The sequence below is a fragment of the Nematolebias whitei genome, chromosome 2, assembly GCF_014905685.2.
Source record: "Nematolebias whitei isolate Nwh7 chromosome 2, NemWhi1, whole genome shotgun sequence".
In the NCBI taxonomy this organism is placed as follows: domain Eukaryota; kingdom Metazoa; phylum Chordata; class Actinopteri; order Cyprinodontiformes; family Rivulidae; genus Nematolebias; species Nematolebias whitei.
Window position 1 is genome coordinate 4837312 of NC_056499.1, and position 14818 is coordinate 4852129.

At 39.5% G+C, this 14818-nt stretch overlaps 2 protein-coding genes and 1 non-coding gene across 3 annotated transcripts; all 3 read left to right on the forward strand.

Moving 5' to 3' along the window:
- On the forward strand, positions 1-4481 carry gcshb (glycine cleavage system protein H (aminomethyl carrier), b). The gene is made up of 5 exons (XM_037695752.1): positions 1-160; positions 854-933; positions 3704-3767; positions 3857-3988; positions 4116-4481. Exons 1-5 carry the CDS (start codon positions 28-30, stop codon positions 4211-4213), a joined length of 507 nt encoding a protein of 168 aa, XP_037551680.1. The 5' UTR covers positions 1-27; the 3' UTR covers positions 4214-4481.
- Positions 4482-8866: 4385 nt separating this feature from the next.
- Positions 8867-14573, forward strand: rpl13 (ribosomal protein L13). The gene is made up of 6 exons (XM_037695760.1): positions 8867-8931; positions 9370-9487; positions 10879-11020; positions 13535-13708; positions 14002-14058; positions 14374-14573. The coding sequence occupies exons 2-6, from the start codon at positions 9384-9386 to the stop codon at positions 14527-14529; spliced, it is 633 nt and encodes a 210-aa protein (XP_037551688.1). The 5' UTR covers positions 8867-8931; positions 9370-9383; the 3' UTR covers positions 14530-14573.
- LOC119430323 lies at positions 14138-14213 on the forward strand. Its single transcript, XR_005187909.1, has one exon. It is a non-coding gene; the product is annotated as a small nucleolar RNA MBII-202 (small nucleolar RNA).
- Positions 14574-14818: the final 245 nt, after the last annotated feature.

The following is a 14818-nucleotide window of genomic DNA, read 5'->3' on the forward strand; positions in this document are numbered from 1 at the left end:
CGCTCCCGCGGCCCACAGCGACTGAAGATGGCGATGAGAGCAGCCCTGCGGTGCCTCTCCGCAAACTTTGCTCCCAGGCTGCCGCAGCCTTCACCGGCGCGGCTGCCGTGGAGGAGCTGCTACCGGCGGACCCTGAGCACCACACCGGCCGCGCACACAGGTAAAACCAGGAGGTGAAGTGGTTCACGCCACCAACCAGTCCATGCGGACACATTCGGGGAATGGCGACAAATAGGACAGTTAATAGTTCACTGATAACTCGAGAGCGGCTTTATCACCAACTCAGAGCCGCCACTTGTCGGTCCTTTGGCTAAATTCACATTATTGAGCTGCTGGAGTAAGAGGGGTTAAAACCAGCAACTCCAACTGGAAGTTTTGTCTCGTGCACCAATCAGTTCTGATTGTAGTAAATGGTCTCCTGACACTGTGCATCATCTTGCACGGTGCACAATCTGGTTCAAGCCTGTATTTTCCTGCATGATCTGATGCCAGCGGCTGAAAACTGCCGAGGCGTTCCCAGTCTGTAAAAACAACCGCGTGCATGAACATTAGTTTAGACTGTGAAGTTCTGCACCTGCCAAACCAGTCATCGGAATTTACCAGTACACCTGCACAGAACAGCCCAGTTTGTTGTACTTATTTTTTCCCCACGCATGGTGTTGCATAACAAAAAGCAGCTGTGGTCCATAGTACAGTTTTTATTTACAAGTGTTTCGCTTTCTTGCTGCAGAACACTGATTTATTATTTATTTTAAAGGGCTGTGTGTTCAAAAGATGTCTAGTTTGTCGTTGATAACACCGATTTGTAAGTTTTGTGTTTTCAACGCGTTTGAAATATTTGTTTTCTTTGCAGCCCTGAAGTTCACTGAGAAGCACGAGTGGGTGCAGGTGGACGGGGGGATCGGCACTGTTGGTATCAGCAGCTATGCCCAGGTAGGTTTTTGTGATTTGTTTCTCTGCAGGTGGTTGATTTACGACGCTCCTTGTTAACAGATCGTAATCTAAACGCAGTTGAGGGCTGCACTTTGCTCCCTGCAGATCCACTGTGAGGGGATTTTACTGCTTTATGACTAATGTTTCAGACAGTTGATTACTGCCATGCTGCAGAGGAGGGCAGGTGGGATTTTGGGGGCAGACGCTTGATGTCCAAGTAGCGAATGGAGGCAGGACTTCTTTTATCTTCAGCCTGAACGTAGCTTGTTGAGAAATGACATACAACAACCTAGCTCCATCCTATATTCAGACTGCAGGCTTACTCACGGTTCCCAGAGTTTACAAAAACAGAATGGGAGGAAGATCTTTCAGTTATCAGGCTCCTCTCTTGTTGAACCAACTTCCAGTTTCTGTTCGTGAGGCTGATAGTTAGGGTTGGCTTGTTATGCTGCCTTAAGCTTGACTACTAGAGGACAAACTGACCTCGTTTCCTTAAATGTTTTGTTAAAATTGAATAGTTTTAATTTGATACTATTTCTATCTTAATGTGATTCTTGACCTGCCATTGTGTATCTGTTCCTCTCAAACCCAGCCGTTAGAAGCAGATGGTCCTCTTGTCCTGAGCCTGGTTCTGCTAAAGGTTTCCTCCTCATGAGGGAGTTTTTCCTTTCCACTGTCGCCTTCATGCTTGCTCAAGATGAGAGTTAAACTCAAAGCAGTCTGCTCAGATAAATAGTGTTAAATTATTATTTTTATATATGAATGTTTCTGTTCAGTGCCTTGAGACGACTTCTGTTGGCGCTATATAAATAAACTGAATTGAATTGAAATGATATTTATGGCGTTTTATTCCCGTTGTAGTAGATGGAGCTATTGTGAAATTCTCAGCTCCTGCTAAAGTTATTTAAGGTCTCTGCTGCTAAAACAAACAAAAAATTACTTTTCAGATAAGTATTTTTTTCTGCTTTTTAAAGTTTAGAAACTAAATCTTTCTCCTGATTCTTTCTTTAAAATGAGCAAATAACACTTCTAATGTGCTAATCGCTAGCATAAAATATTGTATTAATAATGGGAAGATTGGGAGCAGTTGTAACATTTTTAACAGATCAGACATTTTTACTTGGAACGTTTAAGTTTATACTGTTAATGGTGTCATATTAAAATGAAGCTTTAATCTGATTTTAAATCATTTGTAGTTAATGTTTTATGCTATATTGCCTGTTCTAGGTATATTTAGCTTTAAATCGCATTGACAAATAACGTTTCCTGTTCCATATTCTTAGAAAGCCTTAAACATTTTCACTTTTAAGACCCTGTAATTTGAAATAAACTTTAAGATCATAAAGTCAAATTATGCTAATGTTGGCAACACTAATAACTGGTGTGTAAAATGCTTTAATATATACTGATCTGTATACCCAATATCTTTATATCATTTGCTATTTTTTATAGTCTGTCCTTTATGTTTTTATAAGTTTCCACAAAATGCTGTCTTTCAGAAGAAAAAGGTCCTGAACATACATTTGTTGTACTTTGCAAATAAATAAAAAAAATCTATTTTTATTCTATTTTGACCTCAAAGAGCTTGATTTTCTTGTGATATGTTTCAAAGTACCGTAATTACCAGACTATAAGCCGCAACTTTTTCACACGCTTTGAACCCCGTGGTTTATAAAATACTGGAGCTAATTTATAGATTTTTTTTTATTTTGACAGGCTAACGAGCTTCCTGCCGCCAAAACATTTAGCTTCGTCACACCTGGGCGCTCACATAGCTGTCCAATACACGTCTCTCTTGAGGGGTGGGTCCTCATGACTCAATGAGACTACCTGTATAAATAAAGGTAAAAAATAAAATTTGACCAATGAAATTACCGATCCGGTCACAGTGGACCAATGAAATTTCGAATGATCGTAAATGAAACGCGCTCTCACTAAGTTCTTCAGGTCAGTTATTTTGCACTTCATGAACACACCCTCCTCATGGAAGACGCACAAAACAAATGCAGATGATGCAGCTTTCAAGTTAAAGGCGATAAATCTGGCTGTCGAAGAAGGAAATGGAGCACGTAAGCTAGGCGTAAGCTACTGTATTTATTTTTAACCAGCCTCGTTACAGGCACTGTTCAGAAAAAAAACTTTTACTGTACGTATTTGCGTATGTTACCAGTACATATTTAATGAAAAGTTTAAAAAAATCTTTGTGTAAATATCTTCTGTTACAATAGGGACATCCACGGCTTAGATAAGCGCAGCCTATATATGTACAAATTGGATTTTTAAAAATTTATTTAGTGGGCGTGGCTTATATTCAGGTGCACTCAATTTCAACCTATATTTATACAGGTTAATCCCATTGAGCCTCGGGGACTCATTTACAAGAGAGACCCGAAGTTGCGCTCAATAGTCCAGAAATTACGGTAGTCTTGGTCACTAGTTTTTCAGGCCTTCAAAAGCTGTTTCAAAGTTTTACTTTTGAGCTTTTAATTTAAATGGAGTAAATTTAGGATCAGTTTAAAACGAAAGGCCTTGTATACAGTTAAAATGAGTTCAATTGCATGCAAACAGGATTAGTAAGTATAATGATGTTTTATATCTGAAGCATAGTGAATGAAGAGCTACAGAGTGAGTCTGAAATGAAAGTATTAATGGGTTTAAAAAGATTGGATTTTTTTTTAAATATGTGTTCATTGCAGAAATGATCAAATAATTGCTTTTTAGGTTTATTAAATACTTTGTTGTGTCCTCTGCTTGGTTGTGTTTTTTGCAGGAAGCATTAGGTGATGTGGTCTACTGTGGACTCCCAGAGGTTGGCCAAAGATTAGAGAAAATGGGTAAGATTCCAGAGTGTAAACTTGACATTTAGTGGTGTTTGTAGCAGTGTGATAAGCTGTTTCTATTGTCGTGTGCGTTTCTATTTTAGATGAGTTTGGTGCTTTAGAAAGTGTAAAGGCTGCCAGTGAGTTATACTCACCTCTGACAGGAGAAGTGACTGAGATCAACACAGAGCTAGCAGAAAATCCTGGACTTGTGAACAAAGAGTGCTACGCAGACGGTGAGTGGTTCATTCCCAGAACAACGCACTCGTAATTTTTTTTAAAAACTCCCTTTGGGTTTTTTGGCAGCATAGTTTGTTTTAATAATTAGGTTTTTCGTTTAGTTTCTGAACTCTTGTCTTTCAGGGTGGCTAATTAAGATGACAATTGAAAAACCTGAAGAACTGGATGAACTTATGGATCAAGCAGCTTATGACACGTTTCTTAAATCACTGGAAGAATAAATGAATGAACTCACTGTTTTCTAATTGCTGTCAAAGATTAGTAGAAAGAGTTACTAACATCTGGTGTGACCTTCATCTTGTTCTGTGGGATTTGTTTTAATACTAAATATTAGTAAAATCTCAAATCCTCCATAACAGCTTCCACTTAAATGATTAGAGTTTGTTAAACCACCAGGAAATCTAAAGGGCTCCTAAACTGTAGGTTTGTCTGAAAAATCAGGTCTTGTTTGTGGTGCTTTTTTACATTAAAGTGAGCAGAGGTGCGATAAATGGTAGAAATTGCTCTGTCAAACTAATTTAATAAAAACATTTTTGGGTTTTATGTCTTTCTATTTATTTCAGAACCCAAGCCTAAAGTATATTCACCCCTCAACATCGTTGTCATCTAGTAAACATGCTGGAATGTGTTGAACTGTATTGTCCTTTACAGTCTAGCACAGATTTGCTCAAATGTCAACAGTACACTTGCTGATGGGGCGTGATGCTTCGTTTTGCTTATTTTAGTTCTGCACACCTTGACCTTTCCCCTCAGCTGAAGATCAGCTGATCGCAGAAGTTAATTAATGATTAATCCAATGAAGGGTTTAAAATTTATGATTGAAAAGCTTTACTTGGTATTTTAAATTCACTTTATAATTAAGGACGCGTAAAAGAGCTGTGTTGCCCTGTCGCCTCGTATCTTTTTGTAGAAAGTTTTTTTTTTCTACAGGTATTTTGAGCCACTGAAAACCAGCCACTAGAGCACAAGCCAGTGTATCTCTTGTGCTGGTCCCAAGCCCGGGTAAATGGTGAGGGTTGTGTCAGGAAGCAACACCTTTTAGCCAAAACTACAATGCGAGTTCATCAAAGCGAAACTACCAGATCGGTCGAGGCCCAGGTTAACGACGACGGCCACTGGTGCTGTTGACAAATGGTGCTGGCAGAAATTGTGCTACTGCTAGTCGAAGACCACGAGGAAGAAAACGTGTCAGGGGACAGAAGGAGAAGAGGAAAGTCAAGACTAGAACTGAGGGTTGCAACTCTAAATGTAGGAACAATGACAGACAAAGGTAGAGAGCTGGCTGACATGATGCAGAGAAGGAAGGTAGATGTTTTATGTGTCCAAGAGACCAAGTGGAAGGGCAGCAAGGGTCACAGCATTGGAGCAGGGTTCAAACAGTTTTACCATGGTGTGGATAGAAAGCAAAATGGAGTAGGGTGGTCCTGAAGGAGGAGTTGGCAAAGCATGTAGTAGAGGTGAAAAGTGTGTCCGATAGGGTGATGTGCCTGAAGGTAGAAGTAGAAGGTCTGATGCTAAACAATGTCAGTGGTTATGCTCCACAAGTTGGATGTGATGATGTGTGAAAGATACATTTTGGAAAGATCTGGATGAAGTGATAGAGAGTATTCCCAGGGAGGAGATAGTGGTGATGGGAGCAGACCTGAATGGACATGTTGGTGAAGGAAACAGAGGATGAGGAAGTGATGGGTAGGTTTGGTATCAAGGAAAGAAACCAGGAAGGGCAGATGGTGGATTTTGCCAAGAGAATGGAAATGGCTGTTGTCAACACTAAAATGTATAACAATGTATCAAGTATCAGGATTGAACACACTTGTTAAGCATAAAGTTAAAATTGGCTTTAATTAATTCATTAAGACAAACAAGGAAAGAAACAACACTAGATATGTAATATTTAACATTGCTTAAAAATAGCATCACATTTAGATTGAACGGATCTGTTTTATGAATAGAAAAAAACGAAAGACAGCATCTGCTGAACGCTGTATACAAAATCTCTCACTGGAATCAGTTTAACAAAGTAACAACTGACATCACAACAAAGTTACACTCTTAACTAGATGTTAATGTTAAAATCATTTTATATGTGTTTGAATCTGCCATCTGTGCTATCAGCAGTTTTAAAAAAAAGTACATTGCTATCGGCTCTAAAACAAAGGTAATTGAGCGTTAACTAAACTCTGAATTCACAAGTTTGATGAATTAAAGTGAATGTGAATGGTTTCTTATCTGATCTGTTGTTCCTGCTATTTGTGGTTCTTTCATCCTTTAGTCAAACAGTCTGTCCCAGATCTCTTTCTGAATTTGCATGTGACGTGAATCACGGGATGAGCTCAAGAACATCATTAATTGGATACCACAGTACATCCTCTTGTAGAGGCCAGAAGAATCTGTTTGTGGTTATCCCGACATGGTGCATGCATTTGAATGAACGTTGGTTTCGTCACACACCACTCCCCTGTTACCTCTGGGTCATCCCAACTGTTTTGTTTCTGCCCTTGTGACGCAGTAGCTGGGACTTTCCTGACAAAGCTGAAATGCTTTGTGTTCCAGCATTCACATTCAAGCTTTCCAGATGGAACACATGCAACTGACATCTCACAATGTTATCTCCCCTCGAGCAAGAGTAATTACTTGATGGACGTGCATGGTTCCTGTGGAATATTGGATGGCATCCTGTGCAGTGCCTGCTCAACAGCTTCATCTTCAATATAATACAATTTGATTGAAGTGTCCGTCTCGAACAGGGCTTGAGGAGCTCATAAGCATTGTTGATGTCCTGGCCATGGCTGATAAGGTTATCTGCTGATCTCTTTAAGGCAGCACCGACACCATCTGGTGCTCTTTTGCTGTGACTGGACTTGAAAAAATTCCTGGTCCCTCTCAATCCTCTCTTGTCAAGCTCAGTACTGAAGAAATAAAAGCTTCCTTTCAGCCAGTATTGTGTACAGGACCCATCACTAAAAAAATGCACAACAGACACCTCTGGGTGTGTGGTCTGCACATAGTCCAGTGCAAGTTTCAAATGTTCCCATATGGCAGCTGGACTCATGTTTGAATGGTGAAATGGAGGTAAAGCAGGTTGGTTCTTGGGTTCCACCAACATGATGACCCCTGTGTGAAGTGTGGCCTGTTGGTGGGATGATCCAAACTGTACTGACTGAATTTCAGTGCTGTACTTAGGGAAAGTTCTCAGAGAAGTCAATGTGGATAAGGCATTCATCATTGGCCATGCAGCCACGCAGTCCACGATAGTATTGTTGCCTGATGAAGAGATGCCTCTTAAACTTAGTAAGGTTTGTGTGAAACCTCTCTGCAAGCTGCTCTTGAATGCTCTCAATTTTATTTTATTTTTACTGTTATTTTTGTGACCCCACTGGACCCTGGTCTGGCTTGCACTCATAAGCGTCAGAAGCATCTGTAATGTGTGTGTGTGGGGGGTGGGTGGGGGGTGGGGGGCACTATAGTGTGTGTGTACACGCATGTGTGTGCACGTGCACCAGTGTACAAAAAAGATCAGGAATGAGATCATCAGAGGTACAGCACAGGTTGAACAACTAGGAGATAAAGTTAGAGAGACCAGACTGAGATGGTTTGGACATGTCCAGATTAGGGACAGTGGTTTGGACATGTCCAGAGGAGGGACAGTGGGGATATTGGTTCAAGGAGGTTAGAAGTGCAGCTGCCAGGAAAAAAACAAAGAGGAGATATATGGATGCAGTTAGAGAGGACATGGAGGTAGTTGAAGTGAGGACAGAGGATGCAGAGGACAAAGTGAGATGGAGGAGGAGGACTCACTGTGGCGACCCCTGAAGAGAGAAAAGCCAAAAGAAGAAGAAGATTTTGAGCCACTGAGACAATTCACCAATATATACAGAAATGCAGTTGTAAATTAAATTTTGTGTCAACATGCATACAAAAATCAGAACTTTTTTGTGCCTAAATCAAATAATTGGCCTTGAACATCTATAAAAGATTAGCTCTCTCCACCTTCCAACAACGAAAAAAAAAAAAAGAATGAATAACATTAAGGTGTTTCAAATTAGAAAGACTTGATTATAGAATATTAGACTATTTATGTGACGTTCAAGATGTTCACTCTTTAAATTATAAATTTAAATGGGAGTCACACAGTCTGGCACAGCAGGTGACACCAGTATAATCACAGCTTAATATCACATTTTGCCATTGTTTTATAATTTTATTGTTTCATAATTTCAAACAAATACTTGTGCTCAATAAATATATCAATCAATTAATCACCTTTATTTTACCAGGTAGAGCCCGTTGAGATCGAGATCTCTTTCACAAGGGTGACCTGGTCAAGTGGTCATCAGCACACGGCACAGGGTAATTGACAATAAGCATTTGCATGTATCAAAAGAAAAAAAAAAGATAATATATATATTATATATATAATATAATATATAAATGTAAATAAACTATCCATTCATCATCTTTACCAGATTCTTCTTTTTTCGGGTCGTGGGGGTCACTGGTGCCCATATCTAGCCATTACTGGGCGAGAGGCGGGGGACACCCTGGACAGGTCTCCAGTCTATCGCAAGGTACTGCTAAAATAAAGGTGTAAATAAAGGTTGAATAAAGTCTGTTTATATACAGTGGAACTAATTCTTTCACATTGTATTACGAAAACATTTTACCATTCAAATTTGCCTTTGGTTATTTTTTGTAGTTTGAGTTTGACATCTTCGCAAGTATGTACTCTTTGATAAAACCTCTGTTCGTTCATTGGCTGGTTTTCGCATATCCCATAATCCACCGCCCTAAGTTTTTTTTGTGGCTGAGAGTTGAACGCTCTTACATCACATACACTCTTTGATAAAACTCTGTTCGTTCATTGGCTGTTTTTCACATATCCCACAATTCACCGCCTTTCAACTTCCTTTTTCCTTTCGGCCATTTTCCTCCCTTGTAGGTATGTAAAAATATCCCGAAAAGAAATTAAAAGAATCTACTGTAATCCTCGGTATTTAAAATTTTCTTGTCAAAATCATTGATATGTTAAGATAGTGTGTTTTCTGGGCATTTAAATGAGTTGCGTATTGTTGCACTTTTATCTGTAGAAAAGCTGTGCAGCTAATGTTTCAGTGTAAATGCTTGATCAAATGGTGACAGCATTGCAACTATAATAAATTTTTTTGGTATTCGTATTTTTAATAATGGACCCCCTAACGGATACATTTACACAATGACTGTTTCAAATTTAACGAAGGAGCGTTGAGTCGCCATTTATTCCTCGCATGCAGCTAGCGACTCTTGTTTAAGACGTTAGCATAGCGCTGAAAACATCGAGTGGGCTATCCAAGCCGGCATGACAGCTCGATTTATACCCGTTTGTCACGCTGTGTTGCAGGGAAGTAGGCAACCATGGCCCCCAGCCGGAATGGAATGATTCTGAAACCCCATTTCCACAAAGACTGGCAGAAAAGAGTGCGCACCTGGTTCAACCAGCCAGCCAGGAAGATCCGCAGGTGAGCATTGTGCTAGTTTTAAATAGGCTTCCATCACCTTGTTTGCAAGATGATGCTAAAGAGTACTATGTTTTAAGCGGTTTGTTGACACTGACTATGATCATGCCATAGAAGAAATGATGAGTTTGATGTAACATATAAAGTTGTATGGGCTGGGAATAATGCTTTTATTGCCTAAGCTATAATTCATTTGGTAAAAACCTATGCAGAATTATACTATTTCATGTTGGTCATGTACATTATGTCAGAAGTAATTTGTCTTAGGTGCTGGTGTGTCTTTACACAGAATTTTTAGTCGCACAGTGTTTTCCGATGTTTGAATTGTCTCTACACTTCATTGTTTTAATAACAAAAGCCCCGTAAGCTGTCAAATTTATGTTCGTGATGCAAAAATGTAGCTAATAGACGAGAAATTTCAGTCTTCGCGTTTTACAAAACTACAAATTGAAATAACAAAACTCAAAATCGGCCAAAAGAATTACCGAAAGCAGTCATCTGTGCCTGTTACCCAACCAGATGCTTTATTCAGCACAGAAGTCCCTCGCTGATCTGTACTGTGTTGTGGTTCACTTTGTGCAGCTTCACCATTTTGCAGGTTTTTGAAACTCAGTTTTTATCTTGTGTGTACTGTACATACTCTACATTCCTCTCATCGTCATCATCTTCATTATCGCCAAAGTGTTTAAGAGCATATGACGCGTTTATAAGAGAGTGGGAAAGGTTCATAAGAGTGAAGGGTTTATAAAGCCTTGTATAGTTTTTCCTACCATTGTACAAGCAGGGCACCCTCTCTATCAAACCGAACTGTGTCCAACCGAACCCCCCTCCTCTCCATCGGCACTGACATAGCTCTAGGCTAGCTGCGCACCATACAGGTGTGCTAGCTAAAAAGCTAAAGGTAGCGCTCATGCTCCCTCATTCTGAACACCCCCTCCCCACCCCCGCTCGAAAACTGTCTGTACAAACAGTGCGCAGCTCAGCCCCCCCTCCCCCCGACAAAAAGGGGAAACACTGATATAATAATTAAATAAATAACGCCGCTACTTCATGGAGTTTCACCTACTGTGGGGGTCTCTGGAATGTAACCCCCGCGATAGGAGAGGGATCACCGTATGTACAAAGTTTATAGTTGTACACAAAATTGTATAGGTACAGTTTTTTCTTAAGGAATAATTTAAAAGGCAGACAAAATAGAATAAATTAAAATTGCTTGGCGTAATAATTTTATGACTAATTAGTTTTTGTTACAGCCAAAACCAGCATTATTTCCCTTTATTGCACAACTGTTTTAAATGTAGTTTTGGTAATGTTGTTAAGTTTTAATTCACAGCTGTCTTGTTGAAATTTAACGTTACGAATGCCTTTTTTAAACATTTTTTTTTTACCCCAAGGCGAAAGGCTCGGCAAGCCAAGGCCCGTCGTATTGCTCCTCGTCCTGTGTCTGGGCCTCTGAGACCACAAGTCAGGTGTCCCACAGTCCGATACCATACCAAGGTTCGTGCAGGACGTGGCTTTACCTTGGAAGAACTGAAGGTAATCTTTTAATTTTCCTTTGTGTTACTGTACAGCTAAAAAGTATTTAACACCTCTTATTTCAGTTCATTTAGCATCTCAGGAGTCAAACTTTCTTAAATCAGAATTTCTTGTCATCGTAACAAGAACTAAATTTAGTGTTCCCTTACAGGGTCACAAATGTCAAAAGCTGTTCAATTCACCTGATCACATTCAGAAACAAATCCTGTTTAATTCCACTGATCTTTCAAGTTATTCAAGGGAAAAAATGTAATGTACTCAACTCGAAGCAAGAAACGTTGCAAGCACTTTTTAATTGTAACTATAGGCATTTCATTACTAACAGCCTGTTGGTAACAGAACAATAACTACCACCAATAGTAACATTTACTGTTAAATCAACCAGCTTGCCTAATATTTCCACCAACAAGGTGGCTTCTAAAAAGCTGCTTTAACACCGTAGAAACTAAAAAAGTGGAAGTTAATTGACAGGCCTAAAACTATCCAGTGGCGTGTCTGGAAGTCATATCCTCAAAAGGCGTAAAATATGTTAAACGGAACCTGTGAGGTTTATCAGACCCTTCATTTGATGTACTGGTTGCCAGAAAAAATGGTCTTAAACCATTTGATGTTAAAAAAAACATTTTTTAAAATCTTAAGAGTATCTCAAATTGCTTGAACTGGACTGAAAGGCTGAAGCCAACAACTTGCATTAAATGATTCTTGATTAGAAACTTTTGGTTCAAAGCCTTATCTGGAGATGGTTTGGACAAAGAATTGTCAAAAGCATCGGTGAAGGACGGTAAAGGTTCAGTCATTATTTAGGGATGCAACTCAGCCGTTGATGTGTGTCTTGTCAAAATTATTGTAATTATGGAAACTGAAAAGCTTGTCAGTTTTATGGATTAGGGTTGTCTTGTTATGCTGCCATAGGTTTAGACTACTGGAGGACAAATTGACCTAATTTCCTTAAATGGATTGTTACCTGGATAGAAAAACGCAATCGGTTCGAAATAAGTTTTAAATAGGCCTCTCCAGAACCTGAGCCACAACAACCTAGAAGCTGCAATGAATTAAACAATGAAACAAAGTGTGGCTAAAACAAATGTTTGTAACATCCTTTAAGACATCTTAAAAATTATTTCTGGAACTAAAGCTCATTTTGATGATAAACATTCTCATAAATGTTGTCTTTCAAGCTTTTTAGAACTGAGCGACTTTTTCTCCAACGTACTAAACTAACAAAGCTTTTTATTGGCAGAGAATATAATTGGAACGACTCGTTGTTTAAATTAAAAAGGTGCCGTTTTTAGGGCCTTTTCGTTATACTGGATAAAAGAGGAGAAACTCAAAGGTTTGGTAGTTGTTGGTCTAGTTGTGTGGTTTAAACCTGTTTATATGCTGGAATGACAGATGCTTAGTAATCTACGACTTGTCGTTATCTCCACGCCAGAAGTTCTGTTGACAGTTTCTGTGGATGGTAAACAGAAAAATAACAAGTAATAAAATCTGCCTTTACATGATGAGTCATGCAACCCACCCCGTTCAAAAAATAAATAGCTGAAAAGGAACGTGGTGCTTCTCGGACTCTGTGCTCCTACCGACGTGCACCTCATCTTTTCTCTTGTGTACTTTTGATGCTGTGGGAGAAAAACTAAATGGCTAATTGGTTTCACCCCAGACTCTGTGGACCGCTTATTCATGAGGCATTAGCTTGAACTGGACTTTCACTAAAGCCTTGCTTTGGCATCACATTTGAGTGGTTGGACTTTACTAGAAATGTAATCATTGATAGGCCTGTCGCGATGAACAATAAATCAATTAATCGCATTATAAATGAAAATTATTGACCTCGTTTTCATTTATCGGCTTTATCGTTTCTTCCTGTCTCTTTCTGCTGAAGACACTGGATGACAAAAGACTCAACTCCGGTGCTCTTCAGTTTTAACGATCCAAACTCGCGTTATTGGATCGTTAAAAGCAGCTACGCTGAGAAGCTAAGCTAACAGGCCGACCTCGGGAAAAACCTCCGTCTTGTCGAAGCTCCAAAATTCACGGTTGAAACCCGTGCCTTTGTGTAAAAAGTTGTTTTTCTCTGAAAAAAAGAAGCTGAGAACTTGTTCACTGATTTAAAATTTTTTTTTTTTATTAAAAGCTTCGTGTGAAAAATGCTAGAGCTCAAACCACACCGAGCGTCCGCCATTTTGAGAACTGAAAAAAGGAAAGGGAGACAGCCAAACTTTATCGTGATCGGCCTAATCATTGATAACCACTGGTTAACACTTTGGCCAGCCAAGGCTTGTCTCAGTTATCTGGCTGCCAGTATGTATTATATAAATGCTGTTTTAATTGTTGCTCTGGCCAGTATAATTAATGAAATGACCCATTAGCACCTAGGCCAGTGTATCAATCTTGATTTGCAGAAGTTAAAGAAATACTTTATTTGTGAAATTTCTGTAAATGTTTAAAACGTGTAACCCCTCTATACAAATGATAAAATGTTGAGACCCGAATGCGCTGTGCTCTGTCCTGCAGGCGGCTGGAATCCACAAAAAGACGGCCCGCACTATTGGCATTGCAGTTGACCATCGTCGCCGCAACAGATCCACAGAATCTCTTCAGGCCAACGTGCAGCGCCTGAAGGAGTACCGCTCCAAGCTCATCCTGTTCCCCAGGAAGGCCTCTGCACCCAAGAAGGGAGACAGCTCTGTAAGTTTTCTCTATAATTTTTTTTTACATTGAAGTAGTGTAAAAGTTTACAATGTAATTCATTCAGGTTTATGTAATTTTACTAGGAAATTATTGTGGTACTTTATATTTTGGCTAATTTTTGTTAGTTACGCATAATTTTGGGCTGTTTATTGCCACTTCAAGCACTCGTTGGTTAATTTTTAATAAGATTGTTTTAGAAAAGTCTTCAGTTTTCCATGTTGTGTAGACTGACTGTTAATAAATGGCCAACTTCAACTGTTGGAGAAATTAATGACGCCCAATTGTTTCAGGAGGAGGAGCTGAAGATGGCCACTCAGCTCATTGGTCCAGTCATGCCCATCAAAACTGTAAGTTGTTGTACCTTGTTTTTTGCAGTAACAATGAAAAGGCTGAGTAAGAGGTTTTCTTTGCACTGCCGCAGTCAGATGATGACAATCTCCGGAATCTCTGTACTACTTTGATGAAACATTTGAACCCTTTTTCTGATGGCTGCTCTTTAAATTAAGCTGACAAACTTAAGTGGGATGCAACAATTTGTATTAAATCATTTGATCACTGCAAATTAAAGAGTGACAAAATCCAGAATATGTAACAAAAGATATGGCATGCTACTTGAGCGTTGTGTGAAAACTGACGCGAGTGCTGTACACTGTCCTTTCCAGGTACACAAGAAGGAGAAGGCCCGGGTTATCACCGAGGAGGAGAAGAACTTCAAGGCCTTTGCCAGTCTGCGTATGGCCCGAGCCAACGCTCGTCTTTTTGGCGTTCGTGCCAAGAGAGCCAAAGAGGCAGCTGAGCAGAGTGTGGAAAAGAAGTGAAAATAGTCATTACGGGACTTTGCGAAATAAAATCTTTAAAAGAACGATGCGATATTGTCGTCATTTTAAGTAAACCCCAGTTTCCTGTATTTACATACAGTTCAGTATTTATATTGGAGCTCCAGTATTTGGCTGTGGTTACTTGTGCTCGTAGTGAAATAGTCAATCTTTAGAACAGTTTGTCGACTAAAACATTAAATACAACCTAAATTGGTTGGCGTTAAAAACCTCTAAAAGCTTAAACATTGCAGGAATTTGCAAAACGGCTATTAAAACTTTATTTTAATTG

What these genes read in the sequence shown, in the direction of transcription:
- gcshb (XM_037695752.1), top strand. Translation starts at nt 28, where the DNA reads ATGGCGATGAGAGCAGCCCTGCGGTGCCTCTCCGCAAACTTTGCTCCC. An exon ending in CCAAAGATTAGAGAAAATGG is followed by an intron (nt 3,768 to 3,856) that starts GTAAGATTCCAG and finishes TTTCTATTTTAG; the next exon opens with ATGAGTTTGGTGCTTTAGAA. An exon ending in CAAAGAGTGCTACGCAGACG is followed by an intron (nt 3,989 to 4,115) that starts GTGAGTGGTTCA and finishes CTTGTCTTTCAG; the next exon opens with GGTGGCTAATTAAGATGACA.
- rpl13 (XM_037695760.1), top strand. Translation starts at nt 9,384, where the DNA reads ATGGCCCCCAGCCGGAATGGAATGATTCTGAAACCCCATTTCCACAAA. An exon ending in CCAAGAAGGGAGACAGCTCT is followed by an intron (nt 13,709 to 14,001) that starts GTAAGTTTTCTC and finishes CAATTGTTTCAG; the next exon opens with GAGGAGGAGCTGAAGATGGC. An exon ending in CAGTCATGCCCATCAAAACT is followed by an intron (nt 14,059 to 14,373) that starts GTAAGTTGTTGT and finishes TGTCCTTTCCAG; the next exon opens with GTACACAAGAAGGAGAAGGC.